Source organism: Triturus cristatus, chromosome 7, assembly GCF_964204655.1.
Source record: "Triturus cristatus chromosome 7, aTriCri1.1, whole genome shotgun sequence".
Lineage (NCBI taxonomy): Eukaryota > Metazoa > Chordata > Amphibia > Caudata > Salamandridae > Triturus > Triturus cristatus.
The window spans coordinates 1,625,991,016-1,626,005,154 of NC_140590.1; the positions used below are offsets into that span (position 1 = coordinate 1,625,991,016).

Consider the following 14,139-nt stretch of genomic DNA (forward strand, 5'->3'; position numbering starts at 1 on the left):
CATTTTGGAAGAATCCTCCTGTGCCATGAAAGTTAAATACAGTGATGAAAAAGTTGATGCTGCCTCCTTTCAAGCCAATCTATAGGGTACTACTGAAATACATCTCATAGAAGACTGTGCTGTTGCTGGCTCTCACTTCGACTAGGAGATTTGGTGACCTACATGCACTCACCATAAAATAGCCATACCTCTATTTTACAAGGAAAAAGGTCATCTTGCACACTACATCTCCAAGTTTGTACCCAAGAAGGATCTGCACATTTGCTAGATGCATGAGGTTCTACATGGACAATAATAAAGACCTTACACTTGTGCTATGAAATCTAGAATATGATGACCTGTAGAGGGGTAGGCAACTGAGCATCTCTCTCTCATTGGCTGACTCCGGGTTATTTCAAGTGAGGTGACTTTGGGCCTAAATAAACACTGTTGTTCAACATTGTTTACTGCTATGTAAAGTTACCAGAGATTCCCAAACTGATGACGTCAAATGATTTAAGCATGTAACTGTTTGCAAGATACCCACACTTGAGTACTGTAGATACGGATGAATAGCTCATTTCCTAAGCACGAACATTGTAAATCTTTATAAAAGAGTGAATATCTAAACCTGATATGTTTGAGAGTGTTTTATGTTAAAGTATACCATGTTTCAGTTGTTTTTTTTTCATTCCCAAACTCTAAAAAACCTCTCCCTGTGGTTTATCTTTTCCTTGAGGAATAGTTTAAAGTGCTTAGTTACATATGACCAGTGCCTTTTTTTATGTATATGCGTGAGCAAGTGATACCATTTTCACTAAGAATAACTTAAATATCCAGTTCTGCGTTGAGGCTTCCCGCAAGCCCCATTTGTAGCTGTGCCCACATGCTGCTTGTTGTCATACTCCCAGCAGAAGTTATGTTTGGTTCTGCTGAAAGACACAGGACACACTGAAGTCTTTCTTCCATTTACACAGATGTTAGTCTAGCTTATCCCACTGGACCGTCTAAGAACATGTAGGCAGAAAACTGTACAAAAAGAAAACTTTTCTCTTCAAAGAAATAGTGTCAATAGCTGGGGCATTGAGATATGAAACTATCCGCATCTCATCAGACATGATAGTACATCATCTCATGGTCCATTGGCACAAAACGGGTATAATTAAGTCCCACTTGCTGCAACAAACCTTTTGCCGTACATCCAGCAACATTACTACCATTAGTGAGATGTGAAAGGTAATAACTGGGGGGTACGGGAGTGGAGAGGATGCAATTCAGGTCTCATGGTCTTTATTTAGACAGAAATATTGTCGTGAATCTGTAAGTTACAACTTACCTTATTGGTGTATATTACAGTGCTAACCACTCAGGTCACCCATGGTATTTCCGTGTAGAGAGATCGAACAGTGCTCCAGGAAATGTACCCTTTTTGTGGACAAGTTTGAGGATGTGCGGAGTGGTACTTGCAGGATTAATGTCAAGTGAGGTTGGGATAGCGCATACGAAGAGGAAAAGAGATGACGTTAAAGAGAACATTTTCAAAGATTGTGTGTGGCGAAGAGGCACAAAGTCTGGTTTTGTAAGTCTTGATAAACTAGAAAGTAGTAAAAAAAATTAACTGTGCACATAATATACCCAGTAACAGTTAAAACCGAATTGTATCCTTGCGGCCTGAGGATTTGATTTAAAAAGGCCACCCTTTTATTATATCCCAGATCACTGGAACTGATTAACAAAACCTGAAAACAGTAGCAAGTATTTTTTGACAGGAATCCTTCCAATTGCTGTTTATTACTCCCTTCAGCGAGTGATCAATTTGTAATGCAGGATCAATGTGCGATGCAAGGATAAGGCACATTGTTTCTAACCTACACTCTGCTGAAGTTTTCACCTGTGTGTTAATGTTAGTGGTGGCTAATATTGCTCTGAAGTGGCTAAAACGGAAGTAGCAACTGATGGGGAAATGCTGGCACCCTCCCAGGAGCAAATTAATGAAACTCACCAGACATAGTAGGTTTGCTCAGAAACAGAGTGAAATTTATTTATTGGTACCAAAAGCCTGCATGATTGCTAATTAGCAAGGAAGAAGTCAGATCTGCCACCTTAGGGGCTCTCAGACTGCTTCTTTCCAGAGTGGCTGGTTTCTGGGTGCTACATAGTTTAGTAATGCCATGTCAGCGGAACTAGAATAAGGCACCAAGCCAAATAGGGCTAACATGGATGTGCAATGTCTGCACCATGCAAATTATGAACAGCCAGATATGGGCTGACCAGAAAGGCTGGCTCGGCACTGTCTAAGCAACTTGCACAACCAGATAAGGAAACTTATGATGCCGTCAGGACAAGGAAAGTGACCTCTAAGGCCTATTCAGATTAGCTGTTGGAAACTTGTCCAGGCAAGGTAGATAGGAAGCCCTTTGGAGCTCTGGGCCTCATGTTAGTGTGAGTGCATACATATGAATTTAAATGGACATACATATATATTTTGCAACAGCAACAAAGCTCAAGAAATGTACACCATTTTATTTGGAAAAGTCTGAGGGCAGCAGACATTGTTTGTGTGTAATATGTTGGGCTTTAGATCACTGGCAGTGGTTTCACAGTTTCTAAAAGCAAGACACAACCTAAATGACCTCCTTCTCAACCCCACACACTCTTGAATAATATTTTGATCAGATTAGTTTTCCATTAACTTACTTTGGGACAAATACATGGCTTTAGCACACTTACGATCATCTTCTCCTTGACACCCCAATAGCCGAAAAGTACAGCTCTTAACTAAGCACAGCATCATTTGAGTTCACATCTATGGCATTTTAGAGAATCTGTTAGTTTGTCTGAGTTATCAGCCCACCTATAACGTTACCATAATGTTGGGACTCGTCACTCAAGCCAGGCTCCTTATTGCATTTCTGAAGGGTTCAACATCCAAATCCCAGATAACATTTTAGTAAGTAGGTAAAAGCATGTGATAGTGTAGAACTTAATCATTCTACTAAGCAACTGCTTTCTCTTATATCAGTGAAGTATCCTAGAGCATATAGGAGTATCAAAAGTAATTTTAAAAGGATCAGCATTTCAGTTTAAAATAATGTTAGACTACTGTTTGACCAAGCTTAGGACTGTCTGTTTAGTGTGTTACACACCAATGGTGAATATAAGTTGAACTCACTTTTCTTTGCACTTTGTTCAGGATGCTACAGATTTGTTCGCCCTCATCATAAGAAACAGTTTAACCAGTTGTGTGCAGATCTGACAGGACTAAGCTGCAGTGAAGCGGCAACACAATCACTGCAGCTTCAAGCTCAGGATGGGAGGCAGGGCAACAACAGCAAGGGAGAGAGCAAGCCACTGCAACACAACTATCAGATAGAGAAACCCTGTGGCTCTATCAAAGAAGAGAAGATAGTACTGCAACAGGAAAAAAATGGCGAACCCCAAAACTCCTGCAAGGACAGGGAGAAACAGCAGCACAACAAACCGACTGATTTTACGGACTCTATCAAAAGAGAGAGTAGTCTGCTGCAACAGAACAATGGGATGAGGCGGCAGGACTCCTGCACTGAAGAAGAGGGGAATCAGCCTCAACATAAGAACACACCGCTCTCATCAACCTGCATTAAACGAGAGCCCAATCCGCTACAACACACAGAATCAGTGGTACTGCTTAACACTTGTAGCGAATGTGAGAGAAAACCTCTGCAACAAAATAACTCTCAGGACCCTTGCCACAAATGTTGGATCGATTCAGTGCGACACAGTGAGTCTGTGTGTCTTGGGATGTCCAGTAGTGCAAGAGAGAGAAAACCACAGTTGAATGAGAACCCATTGACACTTCAAACCAGTATCAAGGTAAAAACATCATCAGAACTAGACCAGGAGAGCGCTGATATCCTGAGTTCAAGTGACAGTGGTGAGGAAGAATCACAGCTTCACCATAATGCATTGGATCCCCAAAGCTACAACAAATGTGAGAGGAGACCAGAGCTGCAGCGGGATTCTGGCAGTTCACAGAACCACAGTGAAGAAAAGACTGAGCAGCACTGTCACCCAAATCCTGCAAATCTACAGAGCTCGTCCACTGAAATCAGTCCCAGGCCAGGTAAGCAAGTAAGGGAGGGAGGGATAGGTCTCATGGGGTGTAAGCACAGAGCATCTATTAACAATATCAAGACAGTCTTTGTGGCATTGATGAATGGATGTCCTGCAGCAGATAAAATTAAACGGTAGGAATAGAGTATATTTTCTGCCCTGTCATGAAACCTTGTTGCGGGACATGTATTGCTTGCTCTGCACAGCTCGGTACACCACCACCTTGAAGTCGTGGGATGTGGAATTTGTGTCCTCTTATTTAGGCAGTGCCCCAGTTGTGTTTTTATTAAACTTTCTAGACATCAGCTGCCTTATTCTTCTTGCAATGTTTTAGTAGTCACTGCCTAGGTATCTTTTTGCTTGAGCTATTCTACTGTGGTTTATCTGGGCCTTGCTCAAGAGGTTGATGAGTAGTTTGTGTTACTTGCGAAGAGGTGACATTGCTACTTTGCTTTCTTCATTTGTCAAAATTTGGTCTGCATTTACTCTCCTGGAGTTTTTCCCTTTTTTACACAAGCAAAATAAAGAAGATATGGAATATTTCAAGTCTTGATCTGGACTTCTTTACATGAACATTGATGGTGTTGGTGCACCACTATTTGTGTTTTTTGTTACAATGTGGCTATAAGGTCGCATCCACGGGCACATCCTAAGGATCATATTGCAAGAATTACTGAATCTGGGACAAGGGGATGGTGCAGTACTCATGGGCTCGCTGCTCAGATGCATTTGTTGTGATAGATCATATCTGTCCCCACTTTCATTTAAAGCCTGGATAGTGTTAATTATTATTGTGTTTAAAAAAAACTAAAAACACCTGCAACCTTCAAGACCTTATTCAGTTCGGGAAAAAGTAGACATTGCACCTTTTACTGAGAAATGGTCTAGTTTTAGAAATGTGCAGCGTAGCCTCTTGCAATTATGTTTATGCTTTCACTCTGTACTACTAGCTAGATCTGGACAGCAGAACAAATACTCTAGTGAGCCAGGTTTATTTGCACATTCTGTTTAGTTTAAAATGTCCTGTCTTGTCTCTCATGGCTCTGATTTTACCACTTCTTTTAATGATGAATGTGCTATTGTGCTCCATGGCGATCCCAAGATATAGAAGAGAAAATGTACTTTAATCCTAGTTCTCGATCAGCATTGCAAACCCTGTACCACTGTGAATGAGACAACATCCATGTGACAATCCAGGCCCAGCACAGGATTTCAAAATAATATCATGCCTAGTTAACCAAACTCAATAATTCCCATGAGTCCTATTCTTTGCTGACTCTCTGATAACCCATCCTAAAACTCTGCATTGAACACATTGAAATTCACTGTTGATTGCAAGTTCAGTAAGATTAATGTTGAATTAAGGAGATATACTTCTGTTTTCCCAACCCATGCTTGAATGCACCGCATGCCCCACCAATACAAGCCAAAGGTTTCTGTCCCTGGCCACATTTGGAATTATTTGTATCCTCCATTCTGCTACCATTTCAAGGGCCACACGACTATGCTCCTGCAGGATAAATCTCCATTCCTTCAACTCTGCTTCTAAAGGCTCCTCTATCTTCATCCTGTGGCGGTAAAGTTGTGCTCCGGCATAGCCTGACTAGTCCCTCTACAAAAAATCTGGCCCGCCGTTGCCACCCCCTTGTAAAATTGCAATGGTCCAACAGGTGCTGTATCTTGCTAAATTCTAACATATTTGCCAATAACTACTGCTTTATCAAATATATCTTTACACTTTGTCTACCAGTAAGCTTAGCTATGTCCTCAAACTCTTTGACCAGAAAAACGATCATCTTCCAAGAACCCTTTATTTTTCATTGCACAAGAACGAGCCCTGCCACCTTCTTTTTTAGTTCTAGCATCAGAACACTCTTCTTCCTTTGCCATTGCTACCGAACAGAAATTTGCCAGGTAGTGCCTCCATCACTCTGAACTGGAATACACTCAGAACATCAATGGTCCAAATATACAGAAATGTTCAAATAATCCACTTGGATAGCTCCTCAAGGGTGCTTTCTCACTGAAATCTGTTCCTTATACTCCATACACAGCTGAGAAAATATCTGTTAGGTGAAAGTTGATATTGCGTTTTATTTGAGTATTTCTTTCCCTTCTGCAAACACCTGACATGCTACACCTTTTTGTCCATGTGTACATTATAGTGCTGTCTTCCTTACTGATACAGTCATTTAACTACTGCCCTTCAAGACTTGATCGGTGAAGGATTAACTTAAACCTTGCTTATACCTTTCTCAAGACATGCCCAGGGAGTATTTATCAGATTGCTCAATAGTCAGTTCCTGAACTAGCTCAACACCCCACCTTCAGTGCCTTCTCCCCCAGCTCCCCGTTCAACACTACTAGCACTCTGTAGCCAACTTAAACTTTTCTGCTTCTAGCCGTGTGCAACCTTTGTAACCTAACCTGAAACTAGATTTGAAACTTTCCCTAACAGTGGTGGCCATTTTTTTTCTGGTTACTCTCAGGCCACTTCCTGATCCTGTCTAGTAAGTGGTCGTTCATGAGTATGGGCTGATATTGTTCAAAGCTCACCATGATATGTGGCTTCTAAAGTCTTGCACATACATCCTTGCAAATGAGTTGAAGAGTTTCTGAGATGGAGAAGCCAGAAGAACAAGCACTGCTCCAACACGTATAAACTTATATAGGTTAGGTGGGCATTGATGATACTTCCTATATCTCCACTCAACTGAACCTAAATGTTCTGCTAAAGAGGCAAAATAAACCTGCTGTGGAGCAGTCGCTCCAAGAGTGTTGACCAAAACTGGTACTGTTTTTAAATGATTATTCAAAGCAAAACCCCACTAACTGTAATACTAAAAGCCAGAGGCTGCAAAGCCTTAAATAATTTTGCGGTATAAATTACAATGCCTTACAAACTACAAGAAGTAGTCTGATAAAATAATTTTTCAAGATTATTTCATGTCCGAAACGAATTTATCCAAGACTGCAAGACTTCATCTGCTGTAGAATGAGTTGAGACACTTATATTTTGTTAAAGATGACCACTTGTACTTTGAAAGAGGACGCAAATGCATGCCAGAAAATTATAGAGATGGGCTTGACTAGAAGCTCAGGCTTCATGGAGATATCTCACTAGGCACCCGCTGGCCTCACATATACTGAAACACCCTCATTTTAATTATAGTTAATGTGGGTAACAATTGGACCGCATTTATTCAAGACTAGTGGGGGTCAAGGCTGCAAACATAAACCTTGAGGAAACTACCACATGGTGGGTTTCCATGACTTGCCAGGGATCTCATGTGTCAGTGATTTGCAAAACAATAGGTTTGATTTTCTTAGCCCTTGGACAACATTTCGCCCTCCCATGTTAAGCAGGTGAATTCTGAACCCACTTTAGCTCTAAGCAAGATCTTTCTCAAGCTTACCGAGCAGAAGGACCTACCACACACACACATCAAGATGCTTATGTCTACCACTATTAACCCACGTTTAAGCTTTCGTCCTAATCATCTGTGGCCTTTCCTGAGCATTCCTGCATGTTTTCTGTAATGTTATCTCACCTGTAAATCTTTTGATCCTTTTTTCTATGACAGTAGTTCCTGGAAAAGCCCAGAGCAAGATCTCATCATTCTTCCTAAAGAACCCAGAATGCAAAAATAAATCTCTGAAGTCGACTTCTCTTGTGCCAGTCACCGGGAGGCGAAAGGAGGCTCACAACAGCACCCCAGTGCCACCCTTCGTCCGTTCAGGTAGGTTCATCCAGTCAGGAAAATGGGAGGGAGATGAAGTTGTGGGAGCTATCACAGAGATGACTTGTAATTCATCTAGATGGACACTGAGTTACTGTTGGAAATCTGCAATTGATTGGAGCCCAGAAATCCACTTTTGCCATCTTGAGGTATTGAGATAAGGCAGACTTCTTTTACCTCTACAGTCATTTGAGATGGCACAGCTTGTAATTCAGGTGCCTCTATACTGGTAGGCGGTATACATGTCACTCTGCACCCCAGAGAAGTGAGACCTATCCGTGAACAATCTTTATTCAGTGCCTTTTTTTATTTAATATACTTCAATTACCCACCTACACCTTTACTTCTTGGTTAGTTGATATGGTTGTTATTACCACCGCACCTGAAGGCAGTTTGTGTCCCACTGGAATTTCTGGGGCCAAAACAACTATCTTGGTCAAATGTATAAAAATTGAGACCTCTGGGATTCTTCGAAAAAAGATGATACTGTGTGAAGGCACCTGGAAATTGGCGTGGTGATATCTTGTTTCAAACTAAACCCAAAACGATAATTAATGCTTCTTCCTTTTGTCACTTCAAAGCCCAAACCAATATAAAAATATATCCAAGACAAACTCCATTGCAAAAACATTTGTGTGGTTTATTAGAACTCAAATGCTGCAAAGAATTCAAGAATTTGCCACTAATGGGTTGCCTTTTACTTAATTTTATTGTTAACTTGAATTGGTGAGGGGCAGCCGTGCATGTAGATTAATTCAATTTTATTGATTTGGTGGTGATGCCAGTTTCCACATCTCGGCAACATGATATATCAGCCACATGTCAATGAACCATGTCCAGTGATATCGGTAACAAAATAGACTGAAAACCACAGACCAGCACTCAGTATTTGGTATTTGGTAGGGGTATTTGTATAGCGCAGCGTTCGCTCCGGAAGGAGCATCTTGGCGCTGAGAATCCTTGATGACCGGTCCGGAGACAGAAAGGGGTTAGATGGCTGCTTTAGTGAGGTCATCGGGGAGGCTGAAGATCCAAGTCTTCAGAAACTTTCTGAATGGTTTTTCTTGGGTTTGTTGCCTGAGGTGTTTGGGCAGATTGTTCCATGCTTTGGTGGCCAGGTAACTTAAGGTTTTACCTCCCTTCGTCTTCAGATTATACTTTGCAGGAAGAATGAGGTTGTCCTGGGACGAACGGAGAGATCGCCTGGGGGTGTAGTGGGGAAATCGTCTGTGCAGGTATTTTGGACCGGATTCATTGAAAGCTCTGAAGGCGACAATTAGAATCTTGAATAAAATTCTCTTGTGGAGAGGCAGCCAGTGTAAGGATAGAAGGGCTGCGGAGATGGATGCTCTACGGGGCAGTTTGAGAACAAGTCGAGCAGCTGTATTGAGCACGCTCTGGAGTTTCGCGAGAGTGCTCTTTTTTGCCCCTGCCAGTAGGCCGTTACAGTAGTCTAATCGTGAAATTATAAGGGCTACTGTTACACTCTTTCTGGCGTCGAGAGGGAGAAAGTTGAAGAACTTTCTTAAAGATCTTATTATCCCGAAGCATTTACCGGCTACAGTCTTAGCATGTTGATCAAAGGAGAGATCTGAGTCGAAAATGACGCCTAGATTCCTGGCCGTTGTTACAGTTTGGGGGGGAGCGACTGAGTCGTCTGGCCACCAAAGGGCTGGGCAGAAGGAGGTGTTCTTTCCGATCGGGAGAATCTCCGTTTTATTTGAATTACACTTCAAATGATTTGCGTTCATCCAATGGAAGACCTCCGTTAGGCACTTCTTGAGGTTGAGCTCGGCGCTGGTAGAGTTACTGTCCAAGGGCACGATGAGTTGAGTGTCATCGGCGTAGGAGGTTACTGGTATTCCAAAGGATTCAATCACGGACAGGAGTGGGATGAGATAGATGTTGAAAAGGAGGGGACTTAGGATAGAACCCTGCGGGACGCCTGAGGAAATCGTCTTCTCTTTTGAATGGAAAGGGCCCAGAGCGACGGTCTGTGATCGGTCAACAAGGAATGATCTTAACCAGGATAAAGCGTAGTCTGAGATCCCTATGTTCATCAGTCTACTGATGAGGATAGAGTGGGAAATGGTGTCAAACGCCGCGGTCAGGTCAAGAAGAATGAGGATTGAATTTTTTCGCTGATCTTGTAGCAGTTTGATCGTGTCTGATAGTTCTATCAGCGCTGTTTCCGTCGAATGTTTGGGACGGAAACCCGACTGCTGTGGATGGAGTATGTTATTTACTTCCAGGTATTGTCTAAGTTCTCTATAGACCAGTTGTTCGGTTATTTTTCCTAAGGCTGGGAGTAGTGAGATCGGGCGAAGATTGGTCAGGTCAGACGGTGGTTTATTGGCCTTTTTCATAAGGGGCTTGACAATTCCTTTCTTCCACCGGGGGGGGACAATTCCTGTGCTAAGCGACGAGTTGACTATGTCGTTGATTACTGGGTTGATTACGTCAATAAGTTGGTGAAGAATTTTGGGTGGACAGGGGTCGGAAGGGGAGCCTGATTTGCAGGCCAGGATGACTTCTCTTGTTTGCGCCAGTGTTACAGGGGAGAAACTGCTCAAATTACCGGAAAAAAAGTCAGAGGGAGGGGAAAATGAAGAGGTACAGAAAGGGGGGAAATTGCTTTGAATGGAAACAATTTTGTCTTCAAAATAGTCGGAAATTTTATCGCATAAGTCTTGTGATGGAGGTATTTCTGGTTGCAGTGCTTTGGGCTGGGTGAATGACTTTACTATAGAAAACAGAGTCTTTTGTTTTTGATGGGATTCTTTGATGGCGTTCACATAGTAGGATTTTTTAGCTGATTTAATACTCGAAAGATAGGTTTTCCTTGTTTGAATATATAAGAGACGGTCGTCGATGTCGTAAGACTTGCGCCATTTTCGCTCTGCTTTCCTACAGAGTAGGTGAGAGGTAGCAAGGTCGGGGGTAAACCAGGGGGCATTAATTTTGGATTTTTTATGAGAGATGCCTTGACATTTAGGGGGGTTTCTGGTTTTCATTTCCTGTGCGAGCCAGTTGTAAAAGAGGTCGGCGTCAACTTCTACATTTCCGGACAGGGTAGGGGTATGGGATTGATTCATAGGTTTAAGAGTCAAGCTTTCTTGGACTTTTTTCCAATTGATAGGGTTGGAGGGGCGTGAGTTAGTATTGTTGCGAGAAGGGGAACGCACGCTATGGATGTGGAACAAGATCAAGCTGTGATCAGTCCAAATTTGGGGAAGCGGGGGCAGGGTGATAAGGGAAGAGAGATTGGTACATACAGCATCAAGGGTGTGACCAAGCAGGTGGGTAGGCTGGGAGATTAGTTGTTGGAGATTAAACATTTCTAGTGTTTGAAGAAAATTGATGGCTTGAGTATCAGATTTGGAGTCGAGATGTAGGTTGAAATCCCCGAGTAGGGTGAAGTGGGGGTACCGGAGAAGAAAGTGGCCCAGGGAATCGCACGATGAATCAAGAAATTCAGTGGCATTACCGGGCGGGCGATAAATAAGACCACCAGAGAAGGAGGTTTGCTCGTTCAATTTAATTGAAAAACCTAGGCCTTCCGTGTTTTTTAGGGGCTCTAGGTTAAAGGCATGGCAGGGGAAGGTGTTCCTAAGTATAATGGCGACACCTCCACCTCTGCCTTTTGGTCTGTCCTGCCTAAAGAAAGAGTAGCCTTGAGGTAGGGAAGCAGCAATATCAGGATTGCTATCTTCTGTTAACCAGGTTTCGGTTATCATTAGGCAGTCCAAATCAAAGTCGCAGATGAGATCGCATATGTCTTGATTATGCTTGCACATAGAACGTGCATTAATCAGACCTCCTTTAAAGAGCGTTGGGGCGGCCTTGGGTTGTGATAGGTAAGTGGGTGTAATGGCTGAATGATTTGTAGTCGTCCAGCGGCAATTTTTACAGCTAATAGTGCCCGCAGACTTAGTTAGATCGAATATACAGGGGCAGTGTTTGACACCCTGTAATCGATAGAGGTCTTCAGGGAGGTACCTAATAAAGGTTGAGGTTTGAGCAGAGTTTCTTGCGCTAGGCGCGGTCTTGGCGCGGACGGGCGCAGACGGGCTTGCCTTAGGCGCGCCTTTGGCGCGCAAACGGCGCTCCCGCTGCGCTCGTCCGCTGCGCTGGGTAGGTCGACACATTTGTAATGGTCGTTATAGGCGTGGCCTCGCAGTGGGCGTGGCTCCGCCTATGGCGCGCTGGCGCTGTTGTCGTTTCCTGAAGGAGGGGGTCTGAGTGAGCGCGAAGCAGCAGCGCTACAACTATCAGGTGAGCAAGAGCGTTTTTGTGGGGATTAAAAGCAAGTTATTAGTGACAGTTTTTAAAAAATATGCAGTTTTAACAAAAACCTCCGGCTTTCCGCCTCAGAGGGGATCAAGAATGGCGTCGTTGCGCTTTCCTAGCGTTTAAGTAGTGGTCGGTGGGCGTGGCCTCACAGTGGGCGTGGCTCCGCCTTTGGCGCGCTGGCGCTGTTGTCGTTTCCTGAAGGAGGGGGTCTGAGTGAGCGCGAAGCAGCAGCGCTACAACTATCAGGTGAGCAAGAGCGTTTTTGTGGGGATTAAAAGCAAGTTATTAGTGACAGTTTTTAAAAAATATGCAGTTTTAACAAAAACCTCCGGCTTTCCGCCTCAGAGGGGATCAAGAATGGAGTCGTTGCGCTTTCCTAGCGTTTAAGTAGTGGTCGGTGGGCGTGGCCTCGCAGTGGGCGTGGCTCCGCCTTTGGCGCGCTGGCGCTGTTGTCGTTTCCTGAAGGAGGGGGTCTGAGTGAGCGCGAAGCAGCAGCGCTACAACTATCAGGTGAGCAAGAGCGTTTTTGTGGGGATTAAAAGCAAGTTATTAGTGACAGTTTTTAAAAAATATGCAGTTTTAACAAAAACCTCCGGCTTTCCGCCTCAGAGGGGATCAAGAATGGCGTCGTTGCGCTTTCCTAGCGTTTAAGTAGTGGTCGGTGGGCGTGGCCTCGCAGTGGGCGTGGCTCAGCCTTTGGCGCGCTGGCGCTGTTGTCGTTTCCTGAAGGAGGGGGTCTGAGTGAGCGCGAAGCAGCAGCGCTACAACTATCAGGTGAGCAAGAGCGTTTTTGTGGGGATTAAAAGCAAGTTATTAGTGACAATTTTTAAAAAATATGCAGTTTTAACAAAAACCTCCGGCTTTCCGCCTCAGAGGCGGAAAGCCGGAGATACCCTGCAGTATCTGGCATAAAGTAATTCCAACCACAGACCAATTCACAGATTCTAGTGTTATGGGACAGCATGGAACACCTGCTTCAAGCCAACACCCCAGTTCTCCACAAAGAGGTACCTGACAAAAAGATAATGGACCATGCCAAATTCCCAAAATTTCATGGAAGTACTTCCTGCACATTCTTCATTCTGTGCTCTTCTTCCTGATGAAATCCCGTCTGTCAAAAAGTGGCATATCTGACTCTGGCATCTAGGGTGTGTACCTAGCTTGATCCTATAGGTGAGATCACTGGCTTCACAATGAATCATACCTCTCAGTGATACTACATGTCATAAACATTACAGACACATCTTCCTACCAACCATTACTCCTAAAAAAATTCATTCTGCTCACATGGAATTCACTCTAGGTGCCACAAGGAAATCCTGCTTGCTGCTGTTTGCATCGTCAGTGGAGCAGAAAACAATTAGCACCTTTTCAGTTTTTATGGCCCTCCACTGGCTACTCCTTAAAACCAGAATTTCCTTTATGATGGCTAATATAACCCATAAACCTGCACATCTCGGCCTTCCTAAGCAACAGACTGCAGACCTTGGGATGGGACTTTAACTCCAGAAGCACACCAATCCTTCTACGGGAATCCCAAAAAGCAAGATGTCTGAGATGTTAAAGCAAGAATTTGGCTGCCAAAAGCCAAAGAATTTGGAACTGACTACCTGAGGACCTTAGACCTAACTTTTATCTGTTAGTCTTCTTTGAGAACCTAGCTAATTAAGACTCTGATTTGTTCTGGCTTGTATCTTCTTCACAAACGTTTTCTCAAATGTATCCACTATTTAATAATTGTTCTTCATGCAAATTCCTGCCTTTAAAAAGTGTTCCTTACATTTCCTGTTACTCATGAAGTTCTGTGCAGCCTTTTTTTGCTGGATCCTCATCATATAGATATTCTAATATATAATAATGCTGCAGGAAGTCCCACGGCCCATCACGCTCCCTTTGCAGCAAAAGTCGCTGAGAAAACAGTCAAGTCATAACTGACAAGGTTCATCGAAAACAACACCGTCCTCGACCCGTCTCAATCCGGATTCAGAAACAACCACAGCACCGAGACTTCCCTACTCGCCGCCACAGACGACAT

The 14,139-nt window shown here is 43.4% G+C and overlaps 1 protein-coding gene across 4 annotated transcripts in view; it reads left to right on the forward strand.

Moving 5' to 3' along the window:
• RTEL1 (regulator of telomere elongation helicase 1) overlaps positions 1 to 14,139 on the forward strand; it is a 358,799-nt gene that overhangs the window by 323,607 nt on the left and 21,053 nt on the right. For all 4 annotated transcript variants that reach the window (XM_085619604.1, XM_085619601.1, XM_085619602.1 and 1 more), the window contains exons 35-36: positions 3,173 to 4,081; positions 7,656 to 7,811. In XM_085619604.1, coding sequence (XP_085475730.1) covers positions 3,173 to 4,081; positions 7,656 to 7,811 — 1,065 coding nt within the window. The remainder of the gene's footprint in view (positions 1 to 3,172; positions 4,082 to 7,655; positions 7,812 to 14,139) is intronic.